This window comes from Bombus pascuorum, chromosome 6 (genome assembly GCF_905332965.1).
Source record: "Bombus pascuorum chromosome 6, iyBomPasc1.1, whole genome shotgun sequence".
NCBI classification, from domain to species: Eukaryota; Metazoa; Arthropoda; class Insecta; order Hymenoptera; family Apidae; genus Bombus; species Bombus pascuorum.
This window is the reverse complement of record NC_083493.1, coordinates 13,169,503-13,196,265: the sequence shown is the minus strand read 5'-3', so window position 1 is coordinate 13,196,265 and position 26,763 is coordinate 13,169,503. Positions and strand designations below refer to the sequence as shown.

Below are 26,763 nucleotides of genomic sequence, written 5' to 3'. Positions count from 1 at the left end.
ATATATATGTCGAAGATGAAGGGACATCGGGGCTTTTCTTTCGGAATGGTTGGGAAGGTCCCTGGTACTTTAGTCCAGATTTTTTATTATACCTGCTCTTAAATAATAAAACTGAGAAATAGTTGTTTATGATTTAATCTGAGTATGGGTGCCGAGATTTATGACAGTGGGCTTGGGTTCGAAGTGACATAACGGGCTGCTGAACGTAGCCACGGTCACGGGAGGGACGTGTACCTAACAGAGTTATTAAACAAACAAGGATTGACCTTGAAAACAAAAATTGACCCGAGGGGTACAGAGAGGTACGGAGAGGAATATATAAGGGCAGTTCCACTTGGACTGAGATTAAGTCAGATAAGTTCTACTTGTAATGTGGTCAAGTACGTTGAGACACACCCGAATCGTGGACCAGTAAGTTGAGTTCCGAACCGACTCAGACTGTGGAAGAAATCACATTCGTCATCCCGTTTACCGTGGACCGAGTCTAAGATCATTGCCATTCACATCCAGAGTGTCTCATTACCACGGTTACTTGTCAAATTCTGTCATAATCATAATTGTACTAGTAAATATTTTCGCTCTTGCATAACAACAATGTCTAATCTAAAGGAAGATTCGTTACATGTCCCTAACCCTAATGATAACCCGACATGTATATATATATATGTAGATTTGCACTTGGAGTCTTTGAGAAAACGAAGGTCTTAACCAACGACTTGGCCCGCTTACGATCGATTTTCATCTTGTCGTTGCGAGTTGTATCGACTGCGATTAGACTGGCGCCTGAAAACTCTCTGCGTTGTTCGAATCAGTACAATGGTTCGAATTTCGAACTGTATAGGTCCATGACTAAACGACCCTAGCGGTTAATGTCAGTGAATAATTGGAGAGCTCGTAAAATTACGTTTCCCTGTAAAGTCGTCCCGCATACCGAAGAATCTCTTTGCAATGGCAAATGCTCGTGGGTTGATGAAACGCGTGTTACCGACTGTCGTAGCTTGATATACGCTTGTTTAACTACCAAACAACTTCTCAATCGCTATTCAGAAGTAGGAAAAGTACTTTCGTTCTCGAACGTCTCCGTTTCCTTATTCCCCGACGATATAACTGAACAATAGTTTGCAAAGCGAAGTTGTTGGAGACTTCGCCTCGTCGTACAAAGATTCTCGTCACGAAGTTGGCGTTCATAAGGTCACCGAGGGAGTATCTTTGTCCTGGCGCATACGAATTCGACGGACGACGAGATTTTATTCGTTGGTGAATGTTTCGGAAACCACTTTCGCGTCACGATCCTCGTTGATGCATCGACGGAATTTTGTTCGCGTAAGGCTATGATCGCAATGTGTTCTGACGGGTTGTCGTTTCAACGAGTATGTCAGGACAGTAAAAAATGTAGATTCTTATGGCTAGGGTAAGGTAGGCTTATTTGAATCTAGATAGGTCATTTGTTTTGTAATTGGCCAAAAACTTGAGCGATCCACGTTTGGAAACAAAATTATCCCATCAGTTTTTAATTGCGATAGACAGATAGATAGAACTTGTACTCGTCAAAAAAAAAAAAAAAAGGAAGTATGTTCAGTGTTAGTATTATCAATTATGATTATCATAATTCAATCGCATGTACCTATTACGCTATCTCTGAGAGTTATTTGTTGCTTATTGTGTTAGTTCTTACACAATACATCTGCGCTGATTCAAATAACTCGTTTCTTAGATTTGTTCTTACTAGCTCTCAGGTATTTTCTCATTCTTTCGTTATTGTATCAAAAACTAATTACGTCTCGTAATATCCATCGGATTTCGCTATTCTATGCAAAGTCCACGATTAGATTTTGAAACGTTGAAGCTTGAAAGACTGAAATAACCCTATCTTTACAATATATATATATAGGTGCATTTCGTACTAAAATGTTTCACTCGTGAGGACGATAGTTGGTCAAAACACGGATTCACTGTAGATACAGTCTAATGAATTTCGTTTTGTTTGCGTGTAAATCAAATTATTATAAATTCAAAAGCAGCGAGAAAGCTTTGTGTGCATTAATAACCAGTAACCATGATACCACAACAACCGCACACGTTAGCCCACAAATCTGGTCAATCCAATTTCTCACGCGAGGTGCAATCAACGGAGGAGGTCGTCCCTCGATGGAGAATTATTGCGCGATTACGATGCTGTCGAAATGGAGGCGGAGACGAACGTGACAGAATTAATACGACGTGTACGATGCTGTTTCTCGCGCTTCTTTTTTCTTCTAATTAATCGCAGCTTATATCTATCAGTTTCATATTTATTAATACACAGATAAAGCAAAAAGTTAATAAACACGAATGAGATACGCTCGAATTGATATTTCTTATTGCGTAAAACAGCTGCTACGAGCGTAATTAATATATACATATACATATGCATTATACTTATATGCATATATATATATATATATATATAAAGGTCCGCACAATCCATGTAATATTGTAACAATATATATTTACGACACTAAAAAGGTATTAATGAAATCGATGGCGCGTGCATGATCCGTGTAATTGGTACAATCATAGAATGCATACGTAAACCTTTTTTTTTTGGTTTTGTTTCAGGGAAGAACCTCTACAATAACGAGCACGTAGCGATTAAATTGGTGAGTTCATTAAAATTTGAGACAGTCACGACTTTTGTCTAGAGTCCTCCCGTTAGCGTAATTCCATTTTAACGATAGAGAAAGATACGTGGAAGTTGCTTAATTGCTTTTAACAATTTGTCTTTCCGTCGATTCTAACAACCTCCGAGAGAAATCTCGCTCAATTCGTGGATATATAAAAATAAGAACCCATTAACTTCATACGATTCTCTGTTCCTGAACTTTTATTTTAAAACGATGTCTCTTTTGGACTTTACAGGAACCAATGAGGTCAAAGGCGCCGCAGCTACATTTAGAATATAGGTTTTACAAATTATTAGGTACACATGGTGAGTATCTGTGATTTAAACGTTGAAGTTCTATTGAAATAATTAATATTCTGATCGATCAATGTGATTAATCGTGCGCAGAGGGTATACCAGAAGTATACTACTTCGGTCCTTGTGGGAAGTACAACGCTCTGGTGATGGAACTTCTCGGACCGAGTCTAGAGGACCTATTCGACCTCTGCGGTAGGAGGTTTACCCTAAAGACCGTTCTCAAAATCGCCACACAGATCGTAAGTGATATTAATGTACCAATTCTAAGTTTGTTCGAATTTTAAATTGTCGAAGAATCGTCTCGTTTAAATTAAGTCAACGATTTTGTTACGTTACGACGTTGCTAACGTAGATTTTCCGTTTGAGCGATAATTAATTTTGATAGGTATACTACTCGATGATAAATTTGTTTGTATTAATTGAAATATTGCTTCTTTACAGCTTCATAGGATAGAATACGTTCATAGTCGGCATTTGATCTACCGTGATATCAAACCGGAAAACTTCCTGATAGGACGATGCACAACTAAACGAGAAAAGATTATCCACATCATCGATTTCGGACTGGCCAAAGAGTACATAGACCTGGAGACGAACAAACACATACCGTACCGGGAACACAAGAGTCTGACGGGCACAGCGCGTTATATGAGCATCAACACGCATCTTGGAAAAGGTAACTTTTACCTCGGTTTAGATATCCGTACATAAGACGACGGCTACAACAACAACCTGGCCGCCGGCCCATCTGCACAAACTTTTCAAACTTCGCCGCATGCTCGTTCTTCACAGATCCGGAGAAAGTTTGTAAGCGAGCACGCGCCGCGCTACGCTATATTAAATTCACCAAGAATGTTTCTTCGCAACGTTCGCAGCCACGTTTCTGCTTTGCTCGCGGACAATTGTTACGTCGTTTATATCTCTTGATTATATTTCGAGGAAAAAATGAGCCCGGGTTCTCGTGCGTCATACAGACCTTTGATATTATACTATGGTTATAACGGATACATGCTCGGACGAATGAAACATTCGAGGAACGATGTAAATCACATATGATAGAATACATATCTTGTATTCTCATAAAATTGTCTTGACGTATCTTTTAGAACGCCAGCTCGTCAGAAAACGTCTCCGCTGTAACTATAGACCGAGGCAAAAATTTATACGAACACCAGCGATGCAAAATTTTTATTTTGTCGTACTTTTGTTTTTAGAGCAGAGTAGAAGAGACGACCTAGAAGCGTTAGGGAACATGCTGATGTACTTCTTGCGCGGTAGCCTTCCGTGGCAAGGGCTAAAAGCAGACACGTTGAAAGAACGATATCAAAAGATCGGCGATACGAAGCGGAACACGCCGATCGAGGTTCTCTGCGATGGACATCCCGAGGAAATGGCTACGTACTTGCGGTATGTGCGTAGATTGGATTTCTTCGAGACGCCCGACTACGAGTACCTGAGGAACCTTTTCCACGATCTGTACGAGAAACGAGGTTTTGTCGACGACGGAGAATTCGACTGGACTGGCAAGACGATGGTACGTGATCCATTGACGAACAAGTGATCCGTGTATACGTCACTTTCTCTTTTATCCCTTCGCAATGCATGCAAAAAAGGAAGACAGAATAACAAGAGAGTTGCATCATGGTCGATTATGCCCAGGGACGAAGCACGTATCGCAAGAGTCGATATCAAAAGCTATAGCGGAGTTCTCTTTTTTTTTCCTTCTTTTTTTTTCTTTCTGTTTAGATATTCGAACGATTACCAATTTACGATTAACCCAATGTACAATAATGTTCACATTTATTTGATTACGTAAATTAAAAGATTTTTATCAATGATACCTCTTGATTATATCTATTTCATTTGTGCGGCTCGTCGAACGTATTCGTTATATTGTACATAGTAGTTTTAGCGATAATCGCGTAGAAACTTCGAGATATCGTCTCTTCTGGGTAAGTAAGTCGTCCTGAGGAATTCCTTCTTTACATCGGTCCTACGTGTTTACTTTTGGTGAAAAACATGTTTCACTGATTTTTAACGTTTGCATGCTGCCCCCAATAAATCTCTAGCCACACAACTTCGATCAACTTAGAGCTCTGAGGACGGCTCCTCCCTCTCACGTTGGAAAGACTAAATCTGATAAGGTGGGTGATAAACTGTACGCGAAGTTCACGTTTTTATTACCTGTACGCAGACATGTGCGTGTTCGACAGCTTGAATATCGAAATTATTTGAGAAAAGCACACCGACTTTCTATTACTGTATACAAAAAGGACGACGCTGTACCCAAATAGTTTGTCAAAGAATCGTGTATTCCTGCTCGAAGAGAATCGCTCGTAAAGCGCATGGAACGATACTGGGAGCTTATCGACTTTTATTTCGTTGAGCATGAAAATGTTATTCCTCCTTAGAGACACGATATCTCGTTCTGACCGAGATTCGCATTTACGTCCGCAAGAGTTGCATTCACCACTTAAGTATGCATATTTTCTTCCCTTCCCCTATGTTCAATTATTTATTTTATGCTTGTACTAAGATTCTTTCGCAATATTTATATACATATAGTATTTATATTTAAATAGTATAGTAAGTATGTCGTTTACCTTGCCACTTTTCTTCAATTTGTTAACCGAGGAAATTATATTTACATGTACAGGAGAAAATAATCCGATTGAAATTGATTTGTCTTTACCATCGATTTTTAATTTTATAATTTTGTAACTATAGAGCATATAATTGTAGAATATAGTTTCGTATCAATAAAAGCTTCGTCAAAAACAGGTTAAAAATCTTTTTATTCCTTTGTAGAGCATTGAATACCTGTACTGTAACGTAGATTAAATTTCTAATCTGTATGGGAAATATCTTCTCTATGGTAATACTCCTTTCATCCTTACAGTGAATGCATGGTATAGCACGTTTCTGCCAGTTAATTTAGAGTGCTTCACGTTTGCAGATAATATTAGTCATGGTAATGTCGTATTTTTATTTGAATATGGATGTCCGTTTTATCTTCTCCAGTTCGAAGAGCAGTGTACGAAATAATAATGTCCAATGTTCCCGTCAATTATTATTTCATTTCTGTCTTCAAGTATGTTATACGAAATTGATCTATCTGTAAACATTATCCGATAAACAATACAGTCCACTGAATGTAATATTTGTGTTTCGTTTTCAGTCTACACCTGTTGGGTCCCTGCAGACTGGACAAGAGATTATTGTATCTCCGAATCGTGATCGGCACCCGTACAAGGTACGTATACGCTTTCATTTTCATATTCTATTTTTCTTTTTCTTTATTTGAAACAAGAAACAAGCATGGTTGTGTGAAGCTTACCTATCTTAAATAACAGCATGAGTATACACCTCGTCGGTATATATATATAAGTAAATAAAAAAATACGAATATATATATACATATATTTTTAAACAAATTTCACGAAAGCTATTTTTGCAATTGAGTTGTCGAAAAGGAAACGTTCTTGAGATAATAAACGTTAAGATACGAAAGTAGAAAATTTGATTCAGAACTTTTGCCGAAAACGTTCGAAGCAGACAGATAGTTGGACTTTCTAAAAAAAAAGTATTACATATACGATTTTGTTTCTTTGCGAAACATGGAAATCATCGGTGTGTAGGAATGCGATGATTTTGAGGAAGATGTAGTCCTCACGTTGGATGAGGTTCACATCGAAATGCAAGGCAACTACGTAAGCCACCAAAATCTTGTAATGCGCTGGTCTTACTTCTTCACGCATGTTCTATCTTATCGTAGATGATTCGGGATAAAGTTGTAGTTACGTGAACGTATACAATGGCCGGTTATCATATCAGATAAACCGGCGTTTTCTTTTTTTTCTTTCTTTCTTCCGCTTTGAAACAGTCATGACGATTTCCAATGACACAGCTTAATTTAAAGTAACGGTACTAAGAGCAATTTGAATTTCATTAATTTTTTCGTAAAACGTGCAAACTTTTATATTTTACATCTAAATACATGTGTGAAGAAGCGACTTAGAACATGCCGTATCTGAAATCCCTGTTGGCAATCCTCCTAGTATTGTTTCTACATTGACGATAAATTTAAACGTAGTTAGTCACGTATTTAGTTGGCGAGTATCGAGTAAATTAAAGATCACTTAATCTCATTCACAAAATTCTATCAATAAATTTCACACAGTATTCTATTAGTATCTTAGATATAAATATCAAACGATCGTGAAAATTATGCCATGCTAAACGGGCTACAGACAACGATAAAACTCATGTCATCGATGATCTTCACATTAGGGTGCAGCTTCGAGCGGCATAAAGTTTATTAATTTTTTTTTTCTTGTTGCCGTTGAAAAGTGGTCTTTAGTGCTTATTCCTTTAGGACGTGACAGAGCCAGGGGTGGGAGGCGGGGGCGGTAAATGGGTGGGAACCTCGAGGACAGATACTGCGAAGCAATCAGGAGCTGGTGGTACATTGACACCTGCTGATAGGCACGGTTCTGTACAGGTGAGTGAACCCTGCCAATCCCTTGTACAATCCATTATGCCCATCTGTTTCACTTACTTATCCAAAAAGCTACTTTCCTTTCCTTTATTTTTCTTCCCTTCTGTTATATGTTTTTCATTCGTTTGATCTATAATTTCTATTTCATTGATAAATAATTTTAGTAACGTTATTCGAACATAACTTTGTCTTTTTGCATAATATTTTTAGCGAAACAAAAGTGTGTTGATTTTGTAGCAGTAAAGAAAAGAAAGTAACATCACGCCTTGTGTCTGTTGTAATGTCATTCATCTCGTGCGATGAACTCTTAAGCGTAAGTTTACGTTTGAATAGGAAGAGACAGCGCACCTCCTGCCCGTGTTATCCATCTGTCGCCTTTGTTCCCCCATTTTCTTAGCCCGAGAAGGTGACGTGCAGACGCGTCCACGAAGTAAACCGTTCGCTCTATTTCTAGACAAAGCAACGCCGGATTATGGTCAGTTAGAAGTTTATGCAAATTGGTTTGTTGCCGCATGCGAACGTTTGTTTCGTTGATCGATTCACTTCTAATTCAGTTACTACTTTACTAATCCAGTCTTCGCTTCATTTCCATAATGTGTCTTCTCTTTCTCTTGTTCTTTATTCCCATGTTTTCCCGAAGTTCGAGAGAACATAATCGACGCGAGTAAAAACAAGTAATTTGTTAACCAAGTTGATCAGCTGTACCATATTTTTAGAGTTTAATTAACGACGCCTTACAAATATTTGTTGATCGATGTAAATTATGGGCTTGAACCTTCGACGTAGAAGTTTATCTATACGCGTGTATATGTTTATAAAGATATCTTTGTCACGTATTTCCTATTAGCTTGGTAGAGTATTTTTCTCTGCATTTTATATTTCAAACTCATGGTAGGAATCGTAAGATTTCATATTTGAGATATCGATATCGAGGATATAGATTTTTGTTTCGACTAATTGATTATCCTTTAGTAGTTTACGTATGTAGAACCTTTCTTTCGGATGATAACGTTGTTATGTATTTAGGTGGTGTCCTCGACGAATGGAGAACTAGCCAATGATGATCCTACTGCAGGACATTCTAATACGCCAATCACAGCACCTCAAGAAGTGGACATGGTCGACGAAACCAAGTTAGTATTGCGATTGCTTTATATATTTTCTTTCTTTTTGTATGACTAGTAGATTGCTAACTCTTCCTGATAAGCGAAAGATAAATTACGATTAAGGCAATAACGCTTCTACAACTAATGCATGAATATGTGACATATTAGAAGTATAAGATTGTATTAGAAAGAAAAATATAAGCCAACGTTGAACAGAGTACACTAACACGATAGATAATTAATAGAAAAGTCACATCATTGTCTCTTTGTACAGTTTTAATCTTGGCATTACTACTATCTTTTGCATGATACGTGTTAAATGTCCTCTCTGTCCTATTTCAGAAAGAAATGTTCAACGACAAAAATGCATTGTCGTGGATGTGGAAAGATGATACGTCGAAGTTTATACCCTCCTACGTCCACTGCCGATCCTAGACCAATTCCTGAACTTGCTTCAATATCACGATATAAGTGGCCATTAAAGAATTTTCTTTTGTATAACATAAAGGCAAAATATAATATTCGATGATTTTCCTTATCTACCTAATTCTGTTACACGTTATTTGCAATATTCATTTCTGTTCTACCTCGATGATCTTTATTTTGTTTCATAATATACGATCTAACGGATGTACTTTAAAGTCAAGAAGAGAATATCGACTTTACACACGACGATTTCGATTCTAATCAAACTCTATGACTAACCGTAACCGTAATCCTAAATCCATCGTTTGCCTTTTTGTTCCTCTGTTTTTTTTTTATTCGACGAGTGGCCCGTGTGTCGATTGTTCGTTTGGAATTAATACTTTAGTCTCTAGCAAATTGATTTGAGAAAAGAACTCGGTATGTCGCCGCTTTAGAATGCCTTGTCGTGCTGCATGTTGGTGTCATAGCGTAAGGCGATCAAAAGAAGACGACTCTAAGTCCTATTAGTGTTTGGTTTATTTGCAGATGCTGTTGTTTCTTCAAGCGGAAGAAGAAGAAAAGTGGAAGACAAAAGTGACTGTCTGTTATCGTCAGTCTTGGGGGGGACAATACAGTGCGCGTGTAACAGAAGTGCAGATGAAGTTTTTTTGGGAAACGTGTTGCGGCAGTGCGCGAAGAAATCCGTGGACAAGAAAAAGCTGCAGTTGATCCGGAATGGGGGAGGCCGTTACCTTGCTACGTGCCGGAAGTCGACCCGCTTCGCAAGATTCGGTGCTGCACACCATCGTCACGATGTCATGCCGCCGTCGTTATCAAATTAAAACCACCACACAGCCATCATTATTACTGCTATTATTATTGCTATTATTATCGTTATTATTACCACGATTAACTTTGCTCTTCTTCTTTTCGTTCTTACAATTATTATTACGATTATTATTAATATTATATTATTATTATATTATTTTATTATTTTATTATTATTATTATCGTTTAGCTGATTATTATTGTCACTTCATCTACGATCATCGTTTAAAGCGAATCAAACATCGTTTATCAATGTCGATGTTACCGAATACACTGTAAACTTGTCACTGCTGACTGAGGATAATTTTAACCGTCGATCCCAACCGTTTAGTACTGGTAAATCGCTCCACCTACGTTACTATACGCGTATAACAGTAAGGAATTGACGTGCCGATGGTGAAAGAACGCGTTTTGTGCCTACGACTCTTTCATCTTGTACCGCGGTGGCGCACTTTTCAACACGCCGTCATTGCAAAAATGTGTTACGATACGTGTATTAAATCGTAAAAAAAAAAAAAAAAAAAAATTGAAGCTGAGATCTCATTTTACTCAAAGTCCCGGATAACGAGCGTAGCGTACTCCTGCTTGTATCGAACTTTATAAACAAATTACTTGTGAAGTCTGATCGACTGGAAAGGCATGAAACTGAAAGGATAAACGCGTTAGCGTATGCTTAACTCCGATCAGTTACAAGCACGTTCAATAGGACAACGTTTTTTCAAGTTCGTGATCGTTTCAGTTACCTTCTTCTTATTTTCCTTTCAACGATCACTAGAAGCATCGAATAGAAGATCCAGTAGGATCGAAATTCACGTATCATTTTCGCGCGTATCTTTCAATTTCATCGTTTCACATTCGAATCTTCCAAATGTTTTGTCTTTTCGCTGTCGCTGAGAGTTTGACAAATAGTTTCTTGTTTGATGGAAGATTATATCCTTTTAAGTTCATCTTGTACGGTACACGAGGTATAACAGTATTAACGCTATCTGTAGGTAGCAACGGATACGTGCTAAATTGCACTCACCGTATTTTAGTTAACAATTTTTAACTAATTTTATTTTACGCCTACACTGCCTGTCGTTATTCTATATAAGTACACGATTATACGTGAAAGCATTACACTGACTGTACATAAAATATATCGAGAACTATTTTGCTACGAAGCTGCATATGCTTTATATCGATTGTTTTAGTTAATCGCATATCATTTACCGAGCTTCGTATAACAAAACGACTGTCCAAATTATCAATATATATCCTGGAAATAGAGCGATATTAAAGTGATCGTAATTTTAAGCAGTTCGATTTCGGTTTCATGCCTTCCGTGAATTTATCACGTAAAAGCTATACGTCGCAGAAATCATTCAAATTACATTTTACATAACATATCGAAACACGAAGAAAAGAGAAATTACAAATTTTCCTCTGTAGATTCTATTATCTACCGTGAAAATTGAATAGGACGTAGATCAACAAATTATACACATGTATTCGACACAGTTGATCCGTGTTCTACCCAAAACACGAAGATTCGGGAAACTTTCTTGAATCGTATCTTAGCGTCTATAAAAGGACTCGTTCATTTCGGAGTAATTTTTTTATTCTTGAAACACACGTGTTTAAACAAAGATAATTATTAGAAATGTAACAAAAAAAAAAAAGAGAACCAAAGTATGCTTGTAATTGAATATACATCAATATAGGTTTGATTTTAAAGCAATAAAAATACAAACTTTTACCGTCTCTGTTTAACTCTACAAAAGAAAATAAAAACAGAATTTCCTTGGAACGAATCGTTGTCTGCTAGATCGACGCGAACACAACTGGATTTAAAACCAAAAGAAAATAAAGAGAGAGAGAGAGAGGGAGAGAGAGAGAAAAAGGAATATAAAACTGTACGTGACATAGTTATACAGTACTGTGCACTTACTTTGTGGAAAACTTTCTCGAGAGCTTATTTAATATGTTTGTGCCACGAAGTTACGAGAAGAAGAGCGTTACGATGTGATATATGCAAATCCCCGTGGATGTTCTGAAAATGCACCCAAGCAGTGAAGAGATATACTTAACGTGAAAATATGCGCGCGATGGCGAAGGGGAAAAGGATCTTGTCAGCCCTGCCGATTAAACGAGCAAGTAAGAACATTTGATGTGTTGATAGTACCGGATGTTTTGTTACAAATTTGCAACATCGTTAAATACGTCGTTGAAGGAAATTATACGTTTCAAACGAATTTATACATTTTACTCGAGCAAACATGTTACGAATTGAGAAACTTGTATTGTTCGTTTATTTGCAGGCTGATTAATAATAAAAAATTGAATTACTTCTTGGTCTCAAGTTTTCTATATATCTTGATATTAAATTTTCCTGGAGGATTCCCTGACGATATATGTTACGACATACGGGACGTAGATATTAAGATAACAAAATCCTTTTTGAGAAAGAATTCTCGAAAAGTATGTACCGTAGTCACGGAAAAATATGTCCTTTTATTTTTTACTAATTGTTTGTATGGAAAAGTGGAGTTATATAAAGAAATTATATAAGAAGTGATAGATTTTCTAAAAATATTATTATCTATAAATATTCCCAATAACTTAGTATTACTTCATAGATGTACAAAAGATTGCTATTTGAAAGTAAACACATGTATCGTTATAAGTATATTAGTAGAGGCAGAAGCAAATACACCATTTAACTGATAAAGGCAATAATGATAGTGAAAAATGAAACTATTGCTGTAATGTCATTACATCCCGTTAGATAATTGTTGACTGACAAAGAAAGTAAAGAAAGGACAGATTAGATGTCTTTGTGACGTGTCTTTTCCAGAATTTTCTTCCGCAGTAAAATCTTGTCTATTCGGGCAGTACTTCGCCAAATGAATTTGTAACAAAACGCAATCGATTGATCAACTAGAGAGAATTGTTAAACAACGCCGACAGTTGTTTAATCGGCTGACTAGCATAGATGTTTTTCTTCTTGCAGGAATATTTTAAGAGGCGATGTAATCGACAGACTGTCACTTGTCTGCGCGTGAAGACGGCGAATACTAACTTTACCGTGTCCGAAGGTCCGAACTTCTACTAGTCTGGCCAACGATTGCGTACCACTGCCGAGCCATACCGATGTACCGTGTTAGCGTACCGTGAGTGCCCGTACACGTTGTATCCATTAATTATTGGCCAAGCACATCCGACGACGAAACGTTCGATGTACTTAGAACGAAAGCGAGAGCGCGGCGCACTAGAGAGAAAGATCGCAAACTAAAGGAATGGACAGAGTGTATCACGATTTATGTAAAAACGAAAAAACAAAAAAAAAAAAAAAGAGAATCTAACAAAGAAACGTTATGTCGCTAGCTTCTTCACACCTGTATGTATTACGCTGTTATTGGCCGTCGGATGTCTTGAAGTAATACGCTTAAATGGAGATGAGAACTAAACCTATTAACTTTGTGGATTTCCTCTCTCGTTATTATCTGTATCTTCCCACTGGGTATGTACCGAGAGTATTGTTCCTTTTATAAGCTTGTCGGCGCAAGTAAATGTCGAGCAATCGGACATTAGATTTGTATACAGCGAAAGAGTGCGAATGCAAATGCTACGACGAAAGGAGAGAATGAGCGCGGTAATGTAAGACCTAGAGAAAACATAGAGAGGAGGTATCGATTGGCGGAGTGGAAGAGAACAAATTCAGAGTACCAGAGTGATGGAAGGACAAAGAAAAGAGGAAGGAGATCCCGTTGTCCTCCAGTGTGTATGCTTTCATGTGGAAAGAGAACGAATCTTCGTGTTACTCGAATGCTTAAGAAGCTAATGCCTCTTACGTTTTCTTACTTTTTCGTTACTAGTATCGTTTGTAAGCATGATCTCTCGATGGAACATATACGACACAAACATACACATACAAACATATGCACACACACCAAATTTCGCGATTAGGGTATATATTAGTAATGAATTCCAAAATTAAGGAACGGAGTTATCTCCGTGAGAGGAGAGAGAGGAAGGGAGCACGCGCAAGAGAATGAAAGTGAGAACGTATGAAAGAAAGAAAAATGCGCGAGTGAATCTTGTGGAAACGAGAGAGTCTCCGTATTTATATCGCTATTCAGCCACATATCGTTGGCGTGATTATGCTGCAACTATGTTGCAATTTAGCTTGTAGTCTTTTTTTTAGTCGATTTTTCATGTGTCACCAGTTTTTAAATATAACACGACTGACTGCTGGTTAAGTATGGTTGTGAGCGATTAAGAAAATGTTTCCTTATCTTATCCGGGATATATGTCCCCTTTTCTTAACGATATTTTTGTTTTCTTATTCATTCTTGTACTTCGTATAGAAAAGGTTGTTATGCTCGTCCCAATGACGAATTCGATCGTCCATTACTAATGATAGAACAATGATTGAGTTTGAAAACGATTATTTGTATATTTGTAAAATGGTGCGAATAGATCGGACCGAGATCAATGTATGTATGTGTCTTTCATTTCCTCGCTTTTAATGAGTTGCTACAAACTCACGACTTACCGTTCGTTTTTCAATTACGAGAACGACAGGCGGTCATGTTCCAGCAAGACTCGAGCTGATCGCAAATCAATCCGTAGAGGATATGTGATTTCCGTTGCGTTTCTTTTTTCAATCGTTTGTTTCGTAATTATTACAAAGCGAAATTTATTATTTTTAATCGTATATTGAAAAATTTACTCGATATTTTCTTTTCTTGTATCGATTATATAAGACTCGTTCCTTAATTATTTCTTTAACCCTGACTATTTTTTTTGTGTGGATTCTGTGCATGTAACTGGTATCTTCTTTAATCGTTCCATTACATGTATTTCCAATTCGTTTTCATTATAAAGCAAGGGCTAAAGTTTGTAAAGCTATTATTAAATTTTGATCTGTCTTTAAGATATTTACCTTGGAATGTTAGTAACATTTATTTAAAAAGAAAAAAAACGCATTCAATTATAGCTATAATATGTTAATCAATGTGTTGCGTTTTTGTAGTGAATTTTTCACGCGATACATTTCGCTCTGCGAACATGATCTAGATAATGTACGGTTAGTGTGCGTTTTAATTATTATTATAAAAGTTTGTGTAGCATGTATTCGTTGTTAAAGCATTCTGCAGCTTGTGTTCGATGATTATTTGCCATTTATATGGAATTGGCAGCTCATGTGCATTATAATAGTATGCCCATGTAATGAGTGTGATTGATGACGTTATAGAAATTTTGAGAAGTTTATCGATATAGTGAGGAGACGTTATGCTATGGAAAGAAAAAATAAAAATCGGGCGACGATTAATTTTTGTAAATAGGAATTATTGGAATGGATATAGAAGTACGCACACGGAAACACGAAAAGTTAAAATATGTGAAATGTCGGATATCCGGACATGTATCAGCTTCAGATTATATATACATATACATATATGCATAAACAATATCAATAATGGCGATTACTAAGCTGTATTGTTATTACAGTAATTACCACTGTCTCGCAACGGCAGTGATCGACTAATTTTATTACCGCGTAATCGTAAATGATGCCAGTGAGAAGTGAATGTGTTCTTTGTGACGAAATCGAACGAAGAAGAGTATGGAAATCGCTAATGAATTATTCCATTTGCTAATTTATAGAGACAATTTAAAAGTATCGAAGATGCTTTTCGAAGATATTTTGTCCATTTCGTACATGTCTACAAACACAAAGACAATGACGTCTGAAGTTTTTGAGCGAGAATATTCTATTATATTAATGGAACGACATTGTTCACTTTTAACGTGCTTTTGTTATTCTATTAGTGGATTCGTTTTCTTTCCACTTACGAAACTAATAATCTATTAAAGATAAAAAAAAAGAAGATTAATGTACATAGAAATTAAATTGTTTGAGTACTATTCCGATGGATTCTGTGTTTACGTCAGCAAGCGTTGGAATACGAGGGGTGGAGAGCGGTTTGCATCCTAATGGTGAAAAAACACGAGACTGAAAGACACACCGGACCATAAAAATTTCACGCATTAAATTCACGTAATATAGATGATATAATGTAATTTACAAAATGGATCATGTCCTCATTAGTTTTGTCAACAAATGTGCACCTCTCTCCCCTACATAATACATTTCTATCGTACTTGTAAGCTGTGATTGAAATTCTATCTTTTAATTCGTAATCACTGGCTTACGAATTGTTATTTATCGACTAATATATATATATTATATATATATATTATATATATATACAATATATATATATATATATATTATATATATACATATATATACATAAAACCGTCTGATAAAAATCGCTTTAATAGAATTTGAAAAAGACATTGAAATTGCGCGAACATTTTTTCTTGTAAATAAGCGTTGTGCCTGCGCACTTAGTCAAACAAAAGAAGTTCTTACTGAATTTCTTGTATGTTTTTATTTTGACTATGCAAATTGACTACTTGACTATATGTTTGGAGCTTCTTTTATTCTCTTTTTCAACGCATATTGTAGAAAAAGAACTTGTTTCCAAAGCTTCAAGTTATATTAGTATGCGGTAAATAGAGAGAATACAAAAGATCTAATTTTTAAGTTTTTTTATTTTGTTTTAAGAATTTTCATTTCATATACATTTCTTCTATAAAACAAAAGAAAATGATACACGATGTGCTTTAAAGTTTCTTCATCCTTTACAATGATCTTAGTATCTACATTACATTAACAAAAAAGTTTGTACCTAATAATAGCAAAAGTGTTTTATTTAAAAAGTACTGTAGTATGTTTTATTTGAAATCTTGTTCTTAATTGAAATATTGTTGCATTAAAGAAATAGTACAAGCTAAAGTACAAAAGTAATAAATGATATAAAATGTTACATAAATATTATTCTTTTAAATATTTAGCTGCTTTTGTCTTCTTTGTTGTCAAAATTACTTTGAGATATTTTTAATACTGTTTCGATATTAACTAGCTCTCTATGTTCTTCTAGCATTTGTACAAAAAATGGATCATTATATAACATATGATTAGAAGCAGCAATAAAATTTACAATTAATTTTTTCATTATATTAATATTTCTTATAGTTCTATTTGTTTTTTCCTTATTTCTGAAAACATTTAGTAAACTTTGAGTTAAAAATCTCACTAATGTATTATTAAGCGCATATGTACTTACATTGCTAACTGAGGGTTTATTTCTTTTAATTTTTTGTTGCAGATTTCCTCTTGTTCCTTCAAAAATTTTTTGTGCTCAAACAATGCATTGCGACATTGAATTTTTAATTCTAACTGCTCCTTTGTTGCATTGTCTATTTCCTTTTGTACTATTAAAATATTGTCGTTCAAACTAAAAAGCTTACGCATATATGCATAAATTTTTCTAAAAACATATTAGAACAGTTAAATATTTTCTTCCATTCTAAATTTTCAAGTTTAGATTGTTTGATTCTTTATACCTTTGCATATCACTGTTACCTTCTTTGCCTTCCAAAATAGCTTGAATGCTATGGGAATGAAGACATAGTTTAATCGCTGTATTAGTTATAAGAGAACTTGCTGTTGCTTCATGCAAATTTGTTACTGTGTCTTTTAGATCTTCCACTGGTTCCTCAGCTGCTGTATCTAAAATTATGGTATAACATAATGTTTACACCATTAATGTCTGGTTGGTACGTAATAATTTTATGACATACAAAAATCATGCTGTGCTTTAAGTATCAATAACTTGGCATTTAGACACTTCAATAACGCTCGTGTGTCTGTAATTCTTTCTTCAATTGGTTTAAAATCTTCTATCGATATCGCTCCAATTGGAAAATTGGAAACACTTTCATTCAAGCATGCAATAGCATCTTTTAAATCATCGAATTCTGACATTTTGTAACATAAATAATAAAAAACAAGGTAATTGTTACTACATATTAGTTTGTAACGAGCATTTCTTTATGGTTACAACCATTCTGCTACAACTATCAAATATTAAAAAGTTCCTAGATTTCTGTAACTGGTAAGTTTTAGTTTGTAATAAGACAGGGCTTCTAAGAAGAGTTACATTTATTTTAAAAAAAAGTTATTTCTGCATTACTATGGGCTAATACATAAAAGGATAGAATTATGAAAAATTTGATCTACATAGTTATTTTTTTTTTGTAATATAATAGATGAGGTACAGAATAAACGTGACATACAATGCTTTTTCGAGTACGACGTTTTGGAATTTACCTGAACTTCTTACCATTTTCGTGTCACATGCGATTTTATCGATCCAGTAGAGTACTAGAATCACTGATAGAATGACAGTCGCGACACAGAATAGATGTAACCTGCAATACTTCTTCGTGTCTCATGTGTTCGTATCGTCTGACGTCCTTATCATTTTCATGTCACATGCGATATTATCGATTGAGTATAATACCGATTTGAATTAAAAGTCTTTTACCAGGTTATTGTATGATACACTCAGTGACTGAAATAGATAGAATCTCAAACCATATGCACGTGGTATAATAAGTATAAATATATGTATGATCCATATGGAATTTATGACGGTGCTGACCCCGTGACAACCAGAAAACGCCATGTTAAGAGGTAACGAATTATAAGAAGAAAACTGCTGTTACTACGTCTAACAATATTCTACGACTGTCGATCGGTTAGAAACTCCGTGACGTATCTTCATACGGTATTCTGTATACAATTAGTATACAATGTAATCCCTGTAAAACATCGTCGCATTCTCGACATGTGTATGTATGACCTGAATTTGGTCAAAATTTGTTTGATCGATAGTTGAAATCAAATATTTGAAGAAACTTCATAGACGTAAGGTTAACGGTTAGGTTTAAAAATATTCCTTGTAAATAGATAGTGAACGTTTAAATATATTCGAGATTTTCGCAACATGAGTGGCTCGTGTAGACGGGAACCTAAGAAGCAGAACGATTGCAGAAGTAAAAAGATCACTGGAAAAAGGTACGTTACACTTGCGGAACTACTTTTACATTAGTGTGAATAGATTTGACAAAAATTTCATTTATTGGTAGATGGGAATATCCGATTGCAAAATCGAAGGAATACTGGGAGAAATTCTGCGACGATGAAGAGAAGAGACTGATCATAGTAAGAAACCCTTCCCTTCGATTATCCTATCATACCTTTTCCAAAAACGATTCACAACTTATCGATCTTAATTCGGATATTCAGAACAAAATATCTAATCGGAATTTCTTTTCTAACTCTTATTCAGACGATTGCGACGCATCCGATAATTCTTTGCACAAATTGCATCCCATAAGGTCAAACTTTAAGTCGAATAGGTATTGGAATTGCGACGCCACGAAATCGTATCCAAAATCGATACTAAAGGGATCGTTTCGAGCTGCTCCAAAAAGTTTGGATACAACGACTTGCCTTACCACATCGTCTAAAGTTGTACGAATTCCAAAATTAGATAGCCACGATCCTCAACCTAGTTTCCGGAAAATTCGCCCAGGTAAAGTGGATCATATTCGGACTTGTTTCAATGTCCAAAATGAACGGAATGTACAAGGAGAAAATTTCCCTACTCTTCCAATTCTCGGCGCATACCCTACGGCGTCTGATCTCCGATTGAAACTGAAAAAATTACAGAAACATTTAAGATCACTGGACGAAGAGGACGGTGAGACGAAGGATCGAACACGTCACAAAATTGTCAAAGCACAAGATAAGAAACTCGTGGCAGATTTTCAATCTATGACGAATCCAATCAAAGAAGAAAATGAAGACACATTAACGGGTGAAGATTACTTAAAGTATTCCGCTCGTTTTGCCTACAAGGCGTTGAAGCGTTTAACGAAGAACAAAGATCTGGATTTCAAATTCAAACCTTTCGACAATCTGCAAGAAGAACAAGTTTTGACATTAGGAGACGGTTCCTTCGCGAGTGACGATGGAAAACGAGAGCTCCCGAGGATTAAACGCATCGGGAAAGATAAGCAAAGCGAAGAATCTTCAAATGTGCACGATTTGCAGACGATTTCTGAAGAGAAGTCGTTCGAGGATTCAGAATTCACGCGCACTGACGTCCAATGTCCATCTTTGAAATCCGATGAGACAATTTCAAGGACCATTTCTACGGGATCGCGTTACACATCGGGGCCAAGTCCAGAATTCGTATACCCGGAGGACCGGGAAAGTCCATCGAATCGTATTCTTTCGTCAATTCCAAAATTATCCAGCTTCCCAAGGAGGAATCGCGACAAATGCTTACCATGCATGTATAAATTATTCGAAACTCCACTGCAACGAAAAGTATCTCTACCTAGAACCGCTTTGCGAAGAATCATCGCAGAAGACGCCAAAGTGGTATCACCCACGGATTCGTTAGAAGATAGCGACTCGAGTTCTCCGAACATACCAAACTTTGAGGACCAAGTGGAAGGAGTTTTGACCGACGACGTCGATACGGCGGACGTTAGATTCGAATGCGACGTTGCATTCGCAGAATTCTATGACTTTGAAAACGTGGTCGAGGTTGCGGATGTCACTTGCTCTCTCGAAGAAGACCAAGCAGGGAAAGGACTAACGGACGAAGCGGGGGGGAAAAGTATGTCAGAGTCAGAGCCTTCGTCTAATGTGATCGCGAAGAAAGCCAAAGAGGATCGACAAGACGATGACACGACTTTGACGAATTTAAACGAAGCTACGATAGATCTTAGGGGTGTTACGTCTCTGGAACGAACAAAGGTTCCCTCTTCGTCTCGCAGCATAAGCTCCGAGGAGGACGATTCGATTGTAGTTTCGGTCAGCGACGATCTACCTAAGCCGAAATACTTAGTACCCTGTCATGCCCCCACGAATTTCAGGCCGAGCTTAGAGCCCCTGCGAGCTTTAAGAAGCAGAAAACCGACGACTCTGCAAGATCGAATTGCCTTGCTCGAGTCGACGCCATTGAAGAAAAGCGTTTCTATCGATGTTTACGGCGACATTTCGGGAAAATCAAGAGCCGTGCCTGGAGAAGTCCTTGGCAAGGACGAAACAGACGACGACGGGAAGCCACCTCCGCCTCCTTTAACGAAAGCAAAATCCATGCTGGACAAACTGATGCTTGGAAATGGCGAAGCAAGTACAGGAAAGCAACGACACGTTCTCAGAAAGGAAACCAGTTTCGCTGGTTTTTCTGTATCAATGGATACCGCGTCCAATAGCTCGGAAATATATCGGGACGCGTCGAAGGCCGCATTACGAGAATTGGACGCTACTCGTGACGACGGCCTTTTGAAAACATTATCCGCTACGGATTTCGCGAGAGCCCGGACGAAATTGCCGCTTACGCAACCGCACGAGATCGTAGAAATTTTGAAAAATCTCGATGAGAACGTTTCGTCGATAGATATGCTGGAAATATTGTGCAAAGAATTTTCGGAACGATTAAAGAACGATAACGAAAACGCTGATCCGAACACGAAAGAACGTAATAAGATGATCACGAATTTGACAAGGTTATTAGTCGATTCTAAACGTTATTTGTATCCTGATAAATTCCCCTCTAACTTATCTTTTTCCGTCGATCAGCCACCCGTGTGTAATTCCCGTCTCCTCAGACGTATCCTACCTCGAAAGACTTACAATCTGGTCGCACCTTTGCTGGGAATGCCGGAACAGCTTCCAAAGAAAAGGGAAGCTGTGTTCGAAGATCCGTTCGACATCGGTGAAACGCAAATGATCGAAGATACGTTGTCCACGCATGACAGTTTAGAAGTACGTTTGATATTCGTCTGTTCTTTTAAAGTAGAAAGCAAACGTCCTCGTATCGCGCGCTCACTATTTTTAGTTTAACAAGTTGCTCCACTTTGGTTCGTCTTTTTAAAGATAGCCTTTTTTTTATAATTATCAAGGTGCATCCACCGACACCGAGAGACACCGAATCGCTCGCTGACAAGGAGAAAGTGGGTCGTCGTAGATACAATCCTTACGCTCTATTTCTGATGAAACCAAGACGTAAGGTGCGATATCGGACTGATAGCGATAGAGTAATCTTCTAACGGCCAGGGAGAAAGAGGGAAAAAAAGAAAAAAGGAAAGAGAAAGAAAAAGAAATAGAAAATGTCGGTCGAAAGGGAAGGAAAAAAAAGACAAATAATCTCTTTACGCGTCAGGTGGTTACGTGGCGTCCTTTGACGGAACGCGATCTCGAGGGCTACGATCCGGATGCTACGTTGGAAATGAGAGCCGAAAATTCGATGAGAAAGATATGCAAGGATTTTTGCCAATGGGTCGAAACTTTAGGCGGGACGGATAACGTCATCGACGAGGAGGTTCTCAGGGATATGTTTGAAATCGATTTCAGCGCCGAAGCTTGCAGAGCGATGCAGGTTAAAGAGAAATATCGTTCATGCCCTTTATATACGTATGCTCTTGAGACAGCTTTTAATCTTTCTAATATTTACTCGCCTGCTGCAAACGATTATTCACAGCGACGAACGATCGTACAGTCGGAGAATATTTAATTCCTGTTAAATATCGGCAACGAGTCTCTAATTACTTTGAACAGCACGTTTCGGAAGCAAGCATCCTCTTCCATTTGAATCTCGCGAGAAGTTTGCTCAGCTGTCTCGTTTAATTGCGTCTGAACACTTTATTCCTTGTTTTCATCTGTTCTCTTTTTTCTTTCAAACAGATGTCGATCCAGGAAATGCCGGTGGTACCTGCAGAGGTAGCTTTAACGAGAAACACACCCGGTGCGAGAAAGCTCACGATGACGAAGAAGCATGTAATGAAAGACGTGAAAGCGGAAGAAACATCGGCGAAAGTAAAAGCTTTTGGCACCGCTATACCTTGGAAGCTTCGATTCGTGCCGCCTAATAATCAGGTGCGAAAGAAATGGCTGCAATGCGAGAACGTGCCCAAGGATATCGAAACGATGGAAGTCGTTTGGAAAGATATATTGGATTTGAGAAGCGTACGAGGTTTCGTGGAATGGCTACAACAACATCCGGAGGTAACAGCATCCGCGTTATTAATCGTACGATAAAATTTCCATAGATCAACGGAATCGTCGTCAGGTGTTCGTTCTCCAATTAACTCTTGTACCGTAATCCACGACGCTGTGCTAAAGACAGCGGATAACGAAAGCCATTGTTTGCGCGAGGATATACCATAACATTCCTAACGAATGTATCTAAATCCTCTTACTTATCGTTATAGGTACCACAGCCGCAAGCTTTGGAGAAAATCGCATCGATGGATATTAGCTCTTTAAGACTAATCGAAGACGACGAGAAGTTCGCGCATCTCGAACTGGATATTAATCAAATTAAGAGTCTGAGAGTGGCGATCAACGGTGACGATGTCTCGACGTAACAGGCGCGCGCGCGCGTATGCGTGTGCCTCGTTCTTTATATCGCTGCTACTCTTCGTTTTCACTGTGTCACACGAATATACCGCACTTTCCGATCTATGCATACAAGTATTTGTATGGGATTTTCCCTTTTATACCGATGCATCGAAACGAATTATTTCAATTTCTGTGAAATTTTCATAGCCTCCCATCTGTCGCTGTGTGCGCCGGTGGTTTAAATCGAACCTACGCATGAATATTTTAATTGCATATGATTGCGTGGCAGTAAATGTCGAGCGAATACAAAATGAGTATCCGAAACTGGCCCGCATTTTAGAATTTCTCGCCTCCGTTACGCTTATAAACGAACGAAATGTCTGTGTGTAACCGATACGACCAGCCGATGACACGATGTCAAAAGCCTATCCCCCACCTCTATCTATCCCCTTTTGCGCGTACGAAACGAAGGGTTAACCTGCGAAGCTACGAAGCGATCAGTAGCGTCCAGCGAGAAATTCCGCAGCGCACCGTTCGATATCATTATTTGCACGAATATCGGGCAGTGAGCAGCGATTTCAATCGTACTGGAAAATGAAATATCCGAAGAGTTATAATATTGGTTGCGAGGTGCAGGGGGTGGGGGCGACTGGTTATTTTCATCATCTCGTACGGTTGCAAATAAACTCTCGCGTATTTAATATAAAATATTGCCACAGCAAATAGAATTTTGAAAAACAAGAACGGTGGAGAGGTAAAAAATATGTCGAGGGATGAAAATAGGATTCGAAAGCGATTTCCATTCGAGAAACTGATGATTAACGGGTGTTCTGTTCGCCTACTTTGCGCTGGCAAAATGAAAACGAACGATGCTTTCAGCGCGACGATAATAAATAGCAAATAACACGATCCGATGTCAATCCAACCGATTCCTTTGACCACGAACGAATCGTCCTCGTTGTCGATGTCAATAGTTCCGCCAGCGACATAATACAAACGAGGCGTCGAGGAATATTGGAAATGTATCGCAGAAACCGGGCGTCCTGTTACCGTCTGCCAACGACAGCAGGGACACGGCATAGAATCATCAGCTTAACGCCGAAGCTACTTAAAATCGAAACCGGCAAAGAAGCTACGAAGTTCTATACGTCGCCTCTTTCGCGATTTATCCTCTCGTCGTTGCTTTTTCCTTTGACGAATCGCAACGAAACGAAGTCTCTAGTTTCCCAACGCCTCGTCGATCGAGCCTTAAAAATTCGAACGGCTCTCTGGCCAGATTTTTTTTTAGAAATTACCGGTATCACGTTGCTTTTCATACGTTAGTTGCGTGATTCTTTATGCTTCCTTTTCAAGGGATTTCCCATGAGATAGTATCGACGGGAGAAGAAGAGGGGGTGAGAAGGAAAAGACGACGACAACGACGACGACGACAAGAAAGCGAGCGAAGGAGACCTTAAAAAAGAAGCAGAAAGGGTACCGAAAAAGTCGACGAAGGGAAACGAGGAGGAAACCGCGGAAGCGGAAGAAGGACACCGCGCCGTCATTGGCCATTGGCCATCCGTTTCGCTCCACTTGGAATAGAGACTTGCGCTCGACCGAGAAATTTAACAAGGCGCACGCTCCCTACTGACAATACCCAACTTTCTCACTCCTCCTCTTATGCCTGGATTTTAATTACTTCAATTTAAATCTTCGGCTTTTCTGTCATACAGACTCACGGCAAAGGATCACCGCAAGGTGATCGAACTCTGTGCATTGTGTTGCTCTTCGAGCAGACCGCAACTGAAAAAAGCTAAGAAGTAGAAAAAGGAGAGGAAGAAAAAAATAAGACAGGAAGTAATTGCGAGGCGACAGAAGCAAACCCACGTTATTCAGGGTGATTGGCTCTAGCTACCCGTACACAATCGTACACGACAATCAGCGTCGTTCTACATCGGCAATTACCGTTCGTAATACGGTTAGGTTACTGTCAGATCGCATTGGCATTCGCGCACTTGGATGCCTCGCCAAAATCTTTTATTCATGCTATCAAGTTTGCATTTAAAAACTCCGTCCTCTCGACCGTGGCGGCACTTCGAATCGCTACTTTTCAACGGGTACCTTTCAACCCTGACTATTCCCGGAAAGATCGAGATTCAGTTCGCGCGCCGCACGTACGAGCAGACGTTATGCAAATCTAGGGCGGCGCGACATCGCGGCCACGATTTTCCCGCGATTGCAACTTTTAACCGCAAATTGGGATAAATCGATCAATTTCCACTTTCATCTCGTTCGTCGTCGATTCGATTCGTTGCTGTCTGGGACAGCAGTACTCTACCACTATATTGGTACGCGACACTTACGATTACGAAAGGCGTCCGCACCGATGGCGGATGATCAAATCGAACGACCGTCTTTTTTTTCTTTTTTCTCTTTTTTTTTTTTTTTTTTTTTGTTCCGCAACATAGGTCCCGGAGAAGCGTAGTTCTAGGGCGATCCGGTTCGCTACGTTCATTCGACGTATAACACAAGAACTCGAAACGTGTGAGCGCGTAGCTATTCACAAACGAAATGGGAAGCGCTTCCTGCTGACCATTCGCGTCAGTTCGATCTATTGTCGAGTAAGTTTGTGACAGTGTATATAACGGTGGTGCACGGCTACTGGTGTGCCCGGCTCTATCACGATATCTTTCTCGTTCGTTCGACCAATTCCACCCGTTTCCCTACGATCGAGAAAAAATAGTTACAACCGGCGTTCAAGTGGATTATCACGTATATTAAGTTACATCGATAGATTAGTACACCTTGCGCCCAACGAAAATCAGGAAATTACTGTAGGCAAAAGTTTCGGTATACCTGTAGCACCCTCCGACGGGTTTAACGAATTTCCAGGGCAAAAACCAGCTTCTACGCTTCCTGATTGAATCGCTAAGACGCGAGACGGTGCTGGCTTCGTATAATAAACAGATTGGCCAGCTGTAGATTGGATAACACGCCGAGCGAACGAAAATCTACGATGTATCTAAAAGAAAAAGAAGGAAAGCGAATTCGGTCGGGCTAGATGAAAACAGAGGAAGATGCTTGCTCGCAACGACTGGTACAAGCCTAGCGTGAAATCGATGCTTGAAAATTAGACAAGAGTAATATTTTGCATTAACTACGGTTCGATGAATCTCGAGTGTTTTCCATTCTTCGAGTTCCAGCTAAATTTCAACAAACTCTTCGAACGATGACATTGCACAATGTTGAACAGTGACGCGTAATAGACTTCAACGAACATCCGGTTTCACCCGGAAGGCCGCACCCGTCACGGTTACTCCCGGCATAGTTACAGAGCCGAGGCACGCTGGCATAACGCGATTCTTCTTCTGTTTCGACAGTGCGTCACGTTTTATTGCCAAAGGACGGCGTACCGTTGACGACGGCCAGCACTGGTGCATCGGCCAGTCTCTCGTTGTCCTTTGACCCGATGACACATCGGCTGTTGCGTGCCACGCAGACACGGTCATCCGCGATCAATCGTACGATTAATCGTTGCGAGAACCTCGTTGTGACACTCCTGCCCTTCGTATTCTGACTTTGAAAGTTCCACGCATCGAACCGATCGTGTCAGGTCTAAAAATATAAAGTTTTGCTCGTCGATAGGAACGAACTGAACAAAATTCTC

The 26,763-nt window shown here is 38.5% G+C and overlaps 3 protein-coding genes and 1 long non-coding RNA gene across 11 annotated transcripts in view; 3 read left to right on the top strand and 1 right to left on the bottom strand.

Moving 5' to 3' along the window:
• LOC132907842 (casein kinase I) overlaps positions 1–9,902 on the top strand; it is a 58,166-nt gene extending 48,264 nt beyond the window's left edge. For 2 of the 8 annotated variants that reach the window (XM_060961271.1, XM_060961274.1), the window contains exons 2-11: positions 2,599–2,639; positions 2,899–2,968; positions 3,050–3,198; positions 3,401–3,635; positions 4,174–4,493; positions 5,029–5,103; positions 6,138–6,212; positions 7,335–7,460; positions 8,484–8,590; positions 9,497–9,902. In XM_060961271.1, the coding sequence (XP_060817254.1) occupies positions 2,599–2,639; positions 2,899–2,968; positions 3,050–3,198; positions 3,401–3,635; positions 4,174–4,493; positions 5,029–5,103; positions 6,138–6,212; positions 7,335–7,460; positions 8,484–8,590; positions 9,497–9,566 (1,268 nt within the window). In that variant the 3' untranslated portion in view covers positions 9,567–9,902. Of the gene's footprint in view, positions 1–2,598; positions 2,640–2,898; positions 2,969–3,049; positions 3,199–3,400; positions 3,636–4,173; positions 4,494–5,028; positions 5,104–6,137; positions 6,213–7,334; positions 7,461–8,483; positions 8,591–8,905; positions 9,108–9,496 lie in introns of those variants that run through there. The other 6 variants (XM_060961279.1, XM_060961275.1, XM_060961272.1 and 3 more) reach the window with 6 other exon arrangements.
• Positions 9,903–10,075: 173 nt separating this feature from the next.
• On the top strand, positions 10,076–15,709 carry LOC132907853 (uncharacterized). Its single transcript, XR_009658269.1, has 2 exons — positions 10,076–11,932; positions 12,789–15,709. It is a non-coding gene; the product is annotated as an uncharacterized LOC132907853 (long non-coding RNA).
• A 675-nt stretch (positions 15,710–16,384) lies between these two features.
• LOC132907846 (uncharacterized) lies at positions 16,385–17,971 on the bottom strand. The gene is made up of 4 exons (XM_060961285.1): positions 17,495–17,971; positions 17,258–17,423; positions 16,978–17,181; positions 16,385–16,909 (listed from the first exon to the last, which is right to left on the bottom strand). The coding sequence occupies exons 1-4, from the start codon at positions 17,676–17,678 to the stop codon at positions 16,702–16,704; spliced, it is 762 nt and encodes a 253-aa protein (XP_060817268.1). The 5' UTR covers positions 17,679–17,971; the 3' UTR covers positions 16,385–16,701.
• Positions 17,972–18,396: 425 nt separating this feature from the next.
• On the top strand, positions 18,397–24,026 carry LOC132907835 (uncharacterized). The gene is made up of 6 exons (XM_060961256.1): positions 18,397–18,773; positions 18,845–21,542; positions 21,680–21,787; positions 21,940–22,155; positions 22,461–22,781; positions 22,988–24,026. Exons 1-6 carry the CDS (start codon positions 18,703–18,705, stop codon positions 23,141–23,143), a joined length of 3,570 nt encoding a protein of 1,189 aa, XP_060817239.1. The 5' UTR covers positions 18,397–18,702; the 3' UTR covers positions 23,144–24,026.
• The last annotated feature ends 2,737 nt before the right edge of the window (positions 24,027–26,763 follow it).